Below are 12,359 nucleotides of genomic sequence, written 5' to 3'. Positions count from 1 at the left end.
AGCTGAGCTGCCAGAACTTTCCTTCCAGATGATTGACATGGGTTCTGCCTCTTTTGAAGACATCAGAGCTTTGGTTCAGGTCCTCAGGTCTTACCCCTGTCACAAATATCCAGAGCTAGTAGTGAAGGAAGGCAAAATTCTCAAACCTGAAATCACCCACACACCATTGCCAACGATGGCAATCTCTTCAACAAATATCCACATGTTGCATGATCAAGTCTTTATGTTGCAAACATCTGACCCATATATAATGACAAATCTGTCAGCAACACAAGTGGATAATTCAGTTGAACTTAAACAAGGAAAAAACATTGAGCTTCACCTCAGAAAAATCTGCGTTCATTCATCAGACTACTTTCCAGTCAGCATTTCTGACCTGAATTATGGTCAGACATTGTATTGGAACAAGCACACAAATGGAAACCATAAGCTCTTAGCCCTTGACTTCAGTGGCACTGTCACAGCAGTAGGTAAAGATGTCAGTAAATTTAAAGTTTGGTGATCACGTTGTGTCTTGTTACCCGGTGGCTGCCACCACTAAAGTAGTTCTCCCAGCAGCTGTTTGCTGTAAAGCAAAAAGGCTTCCATTCCTAAATGAAATCCCTTGTGTCTCTTATATGGTCTTAGCTTGGGAGATCTTGCACGAGGCTTTACCCAGGGCTAAACAGCAAAGGAAACTGGGTATTTTCTCCACTGTCCCTGACTCAGCTTTGATGACTGTTTTAATTGCTATTGCAAACAGATCAGGTTGGAATGTCAGAGTGAGCATGCAGGCTGATCAGCTTTCTGGTGATTTTAGTGAGGTTGTGGGAGCTGTTCTTCTTCCTCCTTATAATGTAAAAAACTGCTGAAATAGCTAGCAGTGTTACAGGCATCAAATACATTGTGTTTGTCTGTGACAACTAGACAGATTTTCCATTGAATTCAACAACATTTAGAGGTACAAATGAGGAGGTCTACTACCATGTCCTCTGCATGTCGAAAATAATGCAGAAATCCTCTCTGCAAACCCAAATGCCACAAATCTACCGTTGGCTGATATCTATGGATTTGGGCAGAAAGTCGTTGTCTTTGGACGCAACAGCTGTTCAAAGAGTGAAATCTCAAGACATTGATCTTTTGTCTGTAAAAGAATCTGAATCATACTTCAGATGCCAGATCGTACCCATAATAGTCCTGAACAGTGAAGCCAAGGACCAGCTGTCTGACATTCCAGTGATGCCCAAGCACTGTCTATTCCAGAAAGATTCAGTCTATATTGTCACCGGTGGTCTAACGGGATTGGGCTTTGAGACAGTAAAGTTCATCGCTCAGAAAGGAGGAGGAAAAATTGTTATTCTGTCTAGAAGTAATCCAAACTCTAGGATGCAACAAGAGATAAGTCAAGTCAGTAGCCAATGGGATTCAGTCATTAAATCTCTCCCATGTGATGTTTCAATTTCTGAGCAAGTGGACCAGATGATTGTTAATATTGGAAAACTATTTCCATCCAGTCCCATTAAAGGGGTATTCCACAGTGCGGTTGTCCTGCATGATGGGCTGATTGAACGTCTTGACAGGTCTCTTTATGAGAAAGTCATGAGGCCAAAGGTGAATGGAGTGATTAACCTTCATCGTGCAACCTTACAATGCAATCTGGATTACTTTGTGTGTTATTCCTCCATCTCTGCCTTCATTGGCAATCCCGCACAAACAAATTACGCTGCGGCTAATACGTTCATGGACACTTTCTGTCAGTACCGCAGAAACATTGGGCTTTCTGGACAGTCCATTAATTGGGGGCTTTGAATCTTGGCCTTCTTCTGAACAAAGTCCATTTCCAAAGATTTCTGGAGGGCAAAGGGAATCATGCTTTTGGAGATTCCAGAAATCCATGAAAGTCTTGAGCAGTGCCTTTTGATCAACAAGCCTCAACAGGCTGTATGCAGGTTCGATTTTAAAAAAAGCTGGAATAACATCCTTAGTCAGAAACAAATCACTGAGTGTACGCTTGTATAAAATAGCACAGGAAGCCTTCATTAAAACTGGAGTGATCATGTCTAGACCTGAGCAACCCATGACATCCTCCTCACCACCGTGATTATCTGCAGCTCATGATTAGTGAAACAGCTGGTGTTGAGATGGACGAGCTGAATGATGATGTTAAACTTTTCAATTTGGGCATTGACTCAATGTTAGCCATGACTCTGCAGAATATTCTCTTTACTGATAGAGGTGTGAATGTCCCTCTAGTGACTCTGCTGGATCCGAATAGCACATAGTTAACGCTCATCAAAATCCTGGAGCAGAACTGTGTAGAGGAATATCAGAATGACGATGAGAGCAATTCCACATACTTATAAAGGTGATTTGTATTTTTCCACAGAAGTCTTTTAGTATCCTCAGAACAAATAAGATTTTTAGGAAATTCATGAAATTTCGGAGTAAAATGGGTGTATAGTCAAGTAACGTAGTATAAAATTGTGGTACTAAGCAATGGATCTAAATTTAATTATTAATTTTGAATTAGGTATTTGGCAGAAATTCCACCAAACTCTATTGTTTCTCAGTGACATTCTTCTGGATTCCTGCATCCTCTGTATTAACATCACATATAATTATGATCAATTAGATTATGCAGAAAATTCTGACTGTGGATTTAATATTTTTTTATCATGATTTTACACTGTAAAATGTGATATCTTGAAATTGTTACCATAGGGAGATTTTTTAAAATCTGATTTAATCCATATTTGTGACCCTGGACCACAAAACCAGTCATAAGGGTCAATTTTTTTAATTGAGATTTATAAAACATCTGAGAAGCTTTCATCTGAATCATCTGAAAATAAGCTTTTTATTGATCTATGGTTTGTTAGGAAAGGAGAATATTTGGCCGAGATATAACTGTTTGAAAACCTGGAATCTGAGAAAATTCTTAGCAAACTACTAATCAAAAATTACATTTTGATATATTTACAGCAGAAAATTTACTAAATATCTTAACGGAACATGATCTTTACTTAATATCCTAATGATTTATGGCATTAAAGAAAATCGATAATTTTGATTCATACAATATATTTTTGGCTATTGCTTCAGATATATCCCGTGCTCCTTATGACTGGTTTTGTGGTCCAGGGACACATTAATTGGTGCAACATTTTTGGGGAGTTGATTTTGTGATGTTAAATTATAACTTTGACTTGAATTTAGATATTACCATTTTTTTTCAGTGCAATTTATGTTTTGTTCATAATATCAGACTAGGTATAAACTACAAACACATTTTCAGCATTTCTTTTCATTTTCTAAACAGCTTCCTGTATCTATTTTAATGTAATTGAAACAAAGTCTGAACGAGTGGCACATACTGACATGCATATTGTTTTTTAATTGGGATTTTGAGACTATCTTTTCTTCTCTCTAAAGTTATCATGCAAAATATAACAACATACAAGATTAAGATTACATTACTTTAAAAATGAAGTAATATTCAATTATTGAAAGTATCTAATAGAATCAGTATGAGTTGTAGTATTTCCAAAATACATTATTGTTTATATTCTGATGTTTAAAATATTATCTTAAATGACTAAAATAAGAAATGGCAAAATATGTATGTTTATTAATTAATCAGTGCTTGAATGTCCTGTATTAAAGCTTACTCGGCTAAATACTAGTATCATAATGATATATTTTTACAAAGCAAATTTTAAATTGAATTGTTGATATGGTATGATAATTTATCATTAAAACTATAATGAAAGAAATAAAGACATTAGTCATTTGCCTACTTCAACTTTGCAAGATACATTCGAGGACAAGGTGGTTTACATGATAGGAATTGCATAAGGTGTATGATTTATTGATAAATAAGAACTGTAAAGTACATATATGCAACAGCCCTGTTTCCCAAATCCAATCTTTGTAAAATGAAGAAATAGAATGAACAAAGTATTTTCCTGTCATTTAAATGTTCATTTATTACACAGCTCTCTGGATACCCAATTCTGAGTCAACTATAGCATTCTGACCTCAAATATTCTTATAAAAATTATCTTAAATTCTATAATTATCTTTTATCCTTGGTAAGGTCACTTTTTTAACTGTGTTTTCATTAAACTTTTTTATAAACAACAATATACACATAGCATTTACTTAAAATATTAATTCTTAAAACAACAACAGAAAAACTAAATAAAAAAAAACGGACAAATAAACAGCCACATAAAATGGAAAAAAAAAAAACTTAAAAGAAAGAAAGAAAGAAAGAAAGAAAGAAGAAACCATTAAAAACTTAAAATAAATACAAATACATTAACTACAAAAAAAACAAAACAAGCAAATACTTTTCAATTAGTGTCTAGTGCTGTCGAAAAATGTCTGATTTCCACTGTAAATCTGCAGTCATGTTCTCAAATATATATATATATATATATATATATATATATATATATATATATATATATATATATAGTAAGAATTAGCTCTTGAAAATTACAATTCAGAGGGAATCGAACCTTAAAGATTTTGGGTTGATTTGGTTAAAACTGATTCCAAATTTATAGCTTACACTTCATCAACTATTCATCCAGCGTCTATCAGATTTGAGTGTATCTTACCAATTCTGCTTAATCTCGTGGGCAACGATAATAATACATAACTGGTATTTTACTTTTATCAAGTTAAATCTGAGCAAAGTGGTAACAAGGATCTGGGCAGAGTTTAACTTCAAATACACAGCACAAGACGATGCTTCTTTATAAATGAAACAAGTTTATTTGCTAAACAAAATCATTTATCATACATTTTAATCATGTATTCAACATTTATTTGTTTATTGAACTTATAAAACATTTTAAACCAGACTCTCCTGAACATTCGTAGTTCCTGTGTAAGTGTCTTGGATGCGAATTTGAGCATTTTCGCGAACCACACACATGGGACTCTTTTACGGGACGTCCCGGCCTTCCTCCGGCTACTACCTCTGGACACTACTCCAAGAAAGCGTCGGAGAAGACGCGGGAAACGTGGGGGTGTGATTGTCAGAATTAAAACCTTAATGAGAGCTGGTTCTCTGGCAGTACCCAGTTCGTTGCCTCGATCACGGGTTATGGTATCGGACCGCTTTTACGGCGCAACCCCGGTGACACGTTGGCTTAGGTCAATCATGACGGACCCCCCTGCCTCTGCTCCTGCTTCTCCTGTCTCCCGGACTCAAGCGGAATATCTCCACTCTCGGATTATTATCCGGCCCGCACCGCGAGGGCGCTAATACTGCCAACCTCTGTCCTCTGAGAAAAAGCACCTGCTTCGCGCACCATTCTACGCTCCCCCAAAAATTGTGCTGATAAACACTCGCTCTCTGGTGAACAAGACATACATCCTGAATGATTTTACCACTGCTCACGACCTGGATTTTCTGTTTATCACCGAGACGTGGGGTGAAGGTAGGGGACCTCAGTCCATATTCTGAACTTGTTCCAGCCAACTATCACTTTTACAACGCTCCGCGATCATCAGGCAGAGGTGGCGGGCTAGCTATAATTGCCAAAGATTATTTTAGACCTCAATGCCGACTATTATCTTATGCCACCGTCACAAGCTTTGAAGCTCAGATTCTATTTCTGAACTGGTCTGAACCCGTGGTCTTAGCTTTGATCTATCGACCACCACATCTAATCAAAGATTTCATAGTAGAGTTTTCAGAGTTTGTAGGGGATCCGATCACTAAACACGATCGCATCCTCATTTTAGGTGACTTTAACGTCCATATATGTTGCCCCTCTAAGCAGCTAACTCCTGAGTTTTTAAACATAATTGACTCTTTTAACCTACTGCAGTGGGTTTATCATCCTACACATACTCATGATCATACTTTGGACTTAATTTTGTCACATGGTCTATCTGTAACTGACATTGAAGTTGTTGATTCTGTCATCTCTGATCATTTTCCTGTTTTTTAAATTGTCCCTCCCACTGCCTTCTCTTACACCTGCCTCTGAAGGTACACATGCCCGCGAATATTTGCCTCTGTATTGTGAGGATTTTGCCAAACTCTATAATGAGGTCAACCCTCCTGTATCACTAGAATCTCTATTATCTGATCTTAATGCTAAAAATCATTTTACTGTTTTAAATACCACATAGACAGATGCATTAAACCTTACAGCTCCTTTTAAACTCTTTAAACCTAAACCTACATCTAAATTGGAGCCATGGGTTGACCACAGTATTCGTTCCTTTAGACAGTCATGCAGAAAAGCAGAAAGGAAGTGGAAAAAGGACAAATTACAGATTTCCTATGAGATCTTAAAAAATCTTTATACCATGATTTCAGTATTGTGTTTTGGGAGATGAGTCTTCCTTTTTTTTTGACTATCATCATATCAGTCCACCACACCCCAAAAGCTCTTTTTTCTGTTATTAACTCCATTCTTAACCCCTCTGTTATTTCTCTTCACTGCCCGTCTTTGGATCTTTGTGAGAATTTTTCTAGTTATTTCGGCAATAAAGCTTCTAGTTTGAGAGCCCAGTTTCCGATTTCTGATCAGGTAATACCAACAGAGATTACTTCACCTGTCCTGTGGACTTCTTTCAATCCTGTCTCTCTACGTTATGTACAGGAAGTGATGCTTAAACTCATAAAAAAAAAAAAACCCTCCTTTAGCTCACACGACACCATACATCCGTACTATCTGAGACAAATATTTGACACATATTTGTCGGCCCAGGGCTGGTGTCACTATTTAACAAATCCTTGTTAGAAGGAGCTGTGCCATCTAACTTGAAAATTGCCACGGTTACACCTGTTTTAAAGGAACACTCCGACTTTTGGGGACTTTAGCTTATTCACAGTATCCCCCAGAGTTAGATAAGTCCATACATACCTTTTTCATTTCTGTGCGTTCTGTAAGTGTTATTTGACGCACCCACCGCTAGCCTAGCTTAGCACAAAGACTGGATGTGAATGGATAATGGTAGCATAGTAATCCCAATAATTGACAAAATAATGCAAACATTTTCCTATTTACATGTTGTGATCTGTATAGTCACAGCGTGTACAAATAACAAGGCTATATGAGACAGAGACCATTTTTAATCGTATAAATACTGGGAACTATATTCTCACTAGGCGTAGGAGCACAGCTTACGTTACTTGGGCGGAGTGGCTACTTGGGCGGAGTGATTAGCGCAGCACCCGAGACGCGCCGTGGTGAGGAGCAGAGAGTTCGCTCAGAGTTGGAGTAATAGAGTCAGCAATTACTAGATAGTAAATTTATAGTGTACAGTCATGGGTGTTCGCTGTATTGTAAAGAGCTGCGACAATAAACAGGGGAGACTAGGTAATACTATGATGTTTCATAGAATTCCAACCAAAAACGCTGACCTGATGAATCGATGGCTACTTGTTCTGGGTATAGTTCCAAACACACCTGTAAACACCATCACGAAGTATTTCGTTTGCTCTGAACATTTTACTGTAGACGACTATTTTGAAAAAATGCAAGTTGCCACACGGACCATGAAACGTGTGCTAAAGGATACAGCCACCCCATCGATAATAAAGACAGGACAAATTGGATCACCTGTTGCTGCGGTAAGTGTTCCGTTATGTTTTGAGATGACTAACATTAGCCATACTGTAACAGTGCCATGCTAATGTAATATAACCTTAGTAGTGACACTATTACGTGAATAGGGGATCCGTGTATCCCCTTTATTGTTATTATTATGTTGTCGTGAACACACTGTATCGCTCAATAACAAATGAGCAGCGCTAAATGTAACTCTCAGGAATAATACGTTCAACTTGCTAATGAATTGGAGGGGGATGGGCAGTTTTCTTTTTTGAGAAAATGTTTGTGAAATAATAGGCTAACGTTACTGTCTGTGGGTTCATTGTGCAAAAACTATTTGCCTTTTGCTATTACTTTCCCCATATTCTTGGCTATTGTAATGCAATTATCTAACATTACTGTATTATATGCTGTTGAATATATTTGGTCAGCTGTAATAAATTGCATTTCAAATATATAAATTCCTGCAATAATTCTTTATACATTTTCTGTGATAATTATTAATCAGGATGAGATGAGTGTTCTACAGCACTTAGTAACTCCTCGTCTGTGTATCCTGGCTCAAAACTATATGGTTCTGGATCTTGGTTTGATACACAGTAAAATTCCTCTGAGTCTGACAATTGCTCAAAGTCAGCCATGATCACGAGTCACGTCTAGCTAGTTAGTCACGTTTGTTTTGTTTACGGAACCATCAACAGAGCGTCTCGTGTGCTGCGCTAATCACTCCGCCCAAGTAGCCACTCCGCCCAAGTAACGTAAGCTGTGCTCCTACGCCTAGTGAGAATATAGTTCCCAGTATTTATACGATTAAAAATGGTCTCTGTCTCATATAGCCTTGTTATTTGTACACGCTGTGACTATACAGATCACAACATGAAAATAGGAAAATGTTTGCATTATTTTGTCACTTATTGGGATTACTATGCTACCATTATCCATTCACATCCAGTCTTTGTGCTAAGCTAGGCTAGCGGTGGGTGCGTTAAATAACACTTACAGAACGCACAGAAATGAAAAAGGTATGTATGGACTTATCTAACTCTGGGGGATACTGTGAATAAGCTAAAGTCCCAAAAAGTCGGAGTGTTCCTTTAAAGAAACTGGGGGATACTGTGAATAAGCTAAAGTCCCAAAAAGTCGGAGTGTTCCTTTAAAGAAACTTTGGATACTGGAAAAATTGTGTTTTTACAGCTCCAGACCTTCCTGACTGATAATCAGGTTCTTGAGAAGTTCAAGTCTGGGTTTAAATCCCTGCACAGCACAGAAACCGCTCTTGTAAAAGTTCTCAATGATATTTATATGACAACAGATTCGGGGGACTCTGTCATTTTAGTAATGTTAGACCTGTCCTCTGCTTTTGATACTGTCGATCACTCAATTCTTATCTCTCGGCTGGAACACTGCGTTGGGTTAGGGGGGGCTGTTTTAAGCTGGTTTAAATCTCTTACCAATAGATTTTTCTCAGTAAAAATAGGAAATTTCTCTTCTCCTAGCAATCTTTCCTGTGGTGTGCCACAAGGCTCTGTTTTAGCTCCTGTCCTTTTTTCTCTTTATCTTCTCCCTTTGGGTTCCATTTTTAGGAAACATAATGTTTCATTTCCTTGCTATGCTGATGATATGCAAATCTATATGCATGTGTCTAGGAAAAATAACAGTTCTCTAGGCAACTTAACAGCATGTCTTGAGGATGTGAAAGCTTGGCTTGCCAATAATTTTCTTTTTCTGAACTCAGACAAAACAGAAGTCATTGTTTTTAACTCCTCAGAATCCAGGCCTAGTAATCACCTTGACCTTGAATCTCTAAATCAGTTCATCTCTCCCCAAGTATGGAATCTAGGTGTGATGGTAGATAGGTGCCTCAAATTTGACAAACAGATAAGCGCAGTCATTGGGTCCAGCTTCTTCTCTCTTCGCTCTTTAACAAAAATCAAATCTTTTCTCCCTAAGCGCTCCATGGAGACTGCTATCCATGCTCTTATTACCTCTCGCCTGGACTATTGCAATTCCCTAGTCCCAAGTCCCAAACCGCACGCCTACAGGTCGTTCAAAACGCAGCGGCGAGATTCCTGAAGGGAAAGAGGACATTTGATCATGCTACCCCCCTCCTAAGATCCCTTCACTGGCTTCCGGTTAATTTTAGAATTGATTTCAAAATTTTATTACTGGTTTTTAAATCATTAAATGATTTAGCACCTTCTTATTTGTCCGATTTACTTCATCCCTACCTTCCCACTAGAGGCCTTAGATCCAAAGATAAGCTCCTCCTTCAGATTCCCACAACCCGGCTAAAATTGAGGGGTAACCGAGCCTTTGAAGTGGCCGGCCCAACACTGTGGAACAAGCTCCCACTCCATATTAGATCTGCCTCCACTTTGTCTGAGTTCAAATCATGTCTCAAAACTTATCTATTCTCTGTTGCTTTTAGCTTATAAGAGTGTTCTATCATAAATTGTTTTGCTACTATTTGTGTACTTTATAAGTGTTTTGTTTTAAACTGTTCTGCTGACTTTAGAGTACTTAATCTTTTGTTTTTCCTAACTTGTACATCACTTTGGTCGGCCTGTGGCCATTTTTATTTGTGCTTTATAAATAAACTGAACTTGAACTTGAACTTGAACATGTACATTCATGCTGCTCACATATTTTTGAAGCCCAGTTTGTGCTGAATACAGTACAATAATTAGACTTTTAGCCATTAATATGTTTTTAAGATATTGAAAAAACACATGCTGGATGGGGGCCACGACTTCAGTGGAAGGCCAATTCCCTCGAGTTGCTAGCAGTACAGCTTGCTCTGCACCATTTCATGGCCCTGCTGAAGGACAAGCATATTCTGGTCTGTACGAACAACACTGCGACTGTAGCGTACATCAACCGTCAGGGCAGTTTACACTCCCGTCACATGTCGCAACTCGCTTGCCATCTCCTCTTATGGAGTCAGAAGCATCTGAGGTCACTTCGCACCATTCACATCCCGGGCAGACTCAATCGTGCAGCCGACGAGCTCTTATGACAGCAGTCTCGCCCTGGGGAATGGAGACTCCATCCCCAGTCGGTTCAGCTGATTTGGGAACACTTTGGAGATGCTCAGGTAGACCTGTTTGCCTCTCCAGACAATTCCCACTGCCAGTTGTTTTACTCCCTGACTGAGGGCACCATTGGCACGGACATTCTGGCACACAGCTGGCCGCAGGGCCTGCGCAAGTTTGCGTTTCCCCCAGTGAGCCTTCTTGCACAGACGTAGTGCAAGATCAGGGGAGGACGAGGAGCAGGTCCTCATGGTTGCGCCATATTGGCCCTGGCCAGACTTGGTTCTCCGAACTTGAACTCCTCTCGACAGCCCTTCCCTGGCCAATCCCTCTGAGGAAGAACCTTGTTTCTCAGAGACAGGGCACCCTCTGGCACCCACGTCCCGATCTTTGGAATGTCGTGAAGCTCCCTGGAAATGCCCGATTGGGTCAGTGCTTTCCTTTCTTCAAGAAGGGTTGGAACAAAGGCTGTCTTCTTCCACCCTGAAGGTCTATGTGGCTGCCATTGCGGCTCAACATGATCCGGTTGACAGTAAGTCTCTTGGGAAGCATGACCTGGTCATTAGGTTTCTGAGAGGGGCCAGGAGGATCAATCCGCCTCGTCCTCAGCAAGTTCCCTCTTGGGATCTTGCAGTTGTGCTATCCGCACTGCAGAGAGATCCCTTCTAACCCTAGCTGTCAGTAGAGCTGGAATTCTTATCATTAACCCTCTGAAAGTCGATTAACGCGTATACGCGTTTTGGGGTATTTTCTCCTGATAACCCCGAAAAGAACTTAAATTACACTTTCAGTTTTGATCGTACAGATAAGTGCAATACATCAATCGAATCTTTAAAGGGTCTACTTTTTTGTATACAGACATAATAACAATAAAACTTTGTGCACTTATAAAATAAAGATAACAAACAAGGAGTGCTGTCTGCAGCCTTTGTCTGCGCTGATCTTGATTTACAAACGCGTCATTAAAATGAACTGTAACTCAGTGAATACTCAACACAGAGACATGAGAGAGATATCTATAGAAAGCCTGACATGTCTACTTTTAAACTAAACAAGTGCTGCCGAAAACAAATATTATGTGATAAAGTAAAATGGGTAAGTCCGCCCGTGATGTCCGTTTTTCACGTCTCCCTTCATTATCTTATAATGCGACCACGCCCCTGCGCTGAACGCGCTTTTGAGATGATAATGTTTCACTGAAGCGCGCGGCTTTTGAATACGCCCACACAACAGAAGACAACGCAGGGAAACTGTTCTTCAAGTTATTTTTATTTTACTGTTTGCTTCGCGATGAGAGGAATAAGACATAATTCACCCCAAAAAGATGTGATGTGGTTGAGGATTTGAGATTTGGATTTCCTCAGAAAAAAAGAATGAAGCACTTTATTCAGCAGAGATCATAAACACGAGTAAGTCTCTTTTTATTTATTTATATACTTGTACTAGTTTTCACATAACGTGTAAACATTTTACTAGTTAGACTTTTTCCAAAGACTTTTTCCCAAACTATAATTCCTGACTAAATGTATAATCAAGTGAAGTATTATGAAGTTTCAATAACAATATACACTACTATACCATTCAAAAGCTTGATGTGAATAATATAAATGTAACAAATAAATGTAACTGTAACAAATGTAATAAACAATGCTGTTCTTTCAATTTATCCCCCCTAAAAAACCTGAAAAAAATATTCTCAGCTCTTTTCAACATTAATAATAATAATAAGAATAATAATGATAATAATAACAATAAATGTTTTTTT

The 12,359-nt window shown here is 38.6% G+C and overlaps 1 protein-coding gene across 1 annotated transcript; it reads left to right on the top strand.

The window, feature by feature from the left end:
- Nucleotides 1–501: 501 nt before the first annotated feature.
- LOC122136645 (mycocerosic acid synthase-like polyketide synthase) lies at nt 502–1,972 on the top strand. The gene has a single exon (XM_042721042.1). It carries the CDS (start codon nt 976–978, stop codon nt 1,786–1,788), a length of 813 nt encoding a protein of 270 aa, XP_042576976.1. The 5' UTR covers nt 502–975; the 3' UTR covers nt 1,789–1,972.
- The last annotated feature ends 10,387 nt before the right edge of the window (nt 1,973–12,359 follow it).

The sequence above is a fragment of the Cyprinus carpio genome, chromosome B3 (genome assembly GCF_018340385.1).
Source record: "Cyprinus carpio isolate SPL01 chromosome B3, ASM1834038v1, whole genome shotgun sequence".
Taxonomy (NCBI): domain Eukaryota; kingdom Metazoa; phylum Chordata; class Actinopteri; order Cypriniformes; family Cyprinidae; genus Cyprinus; species Cyprinus carpio.
Note: the sequence above shows the minus strand (reverse complement) of the source record. Positions and strands in the feature narration are given on the sequence as shown.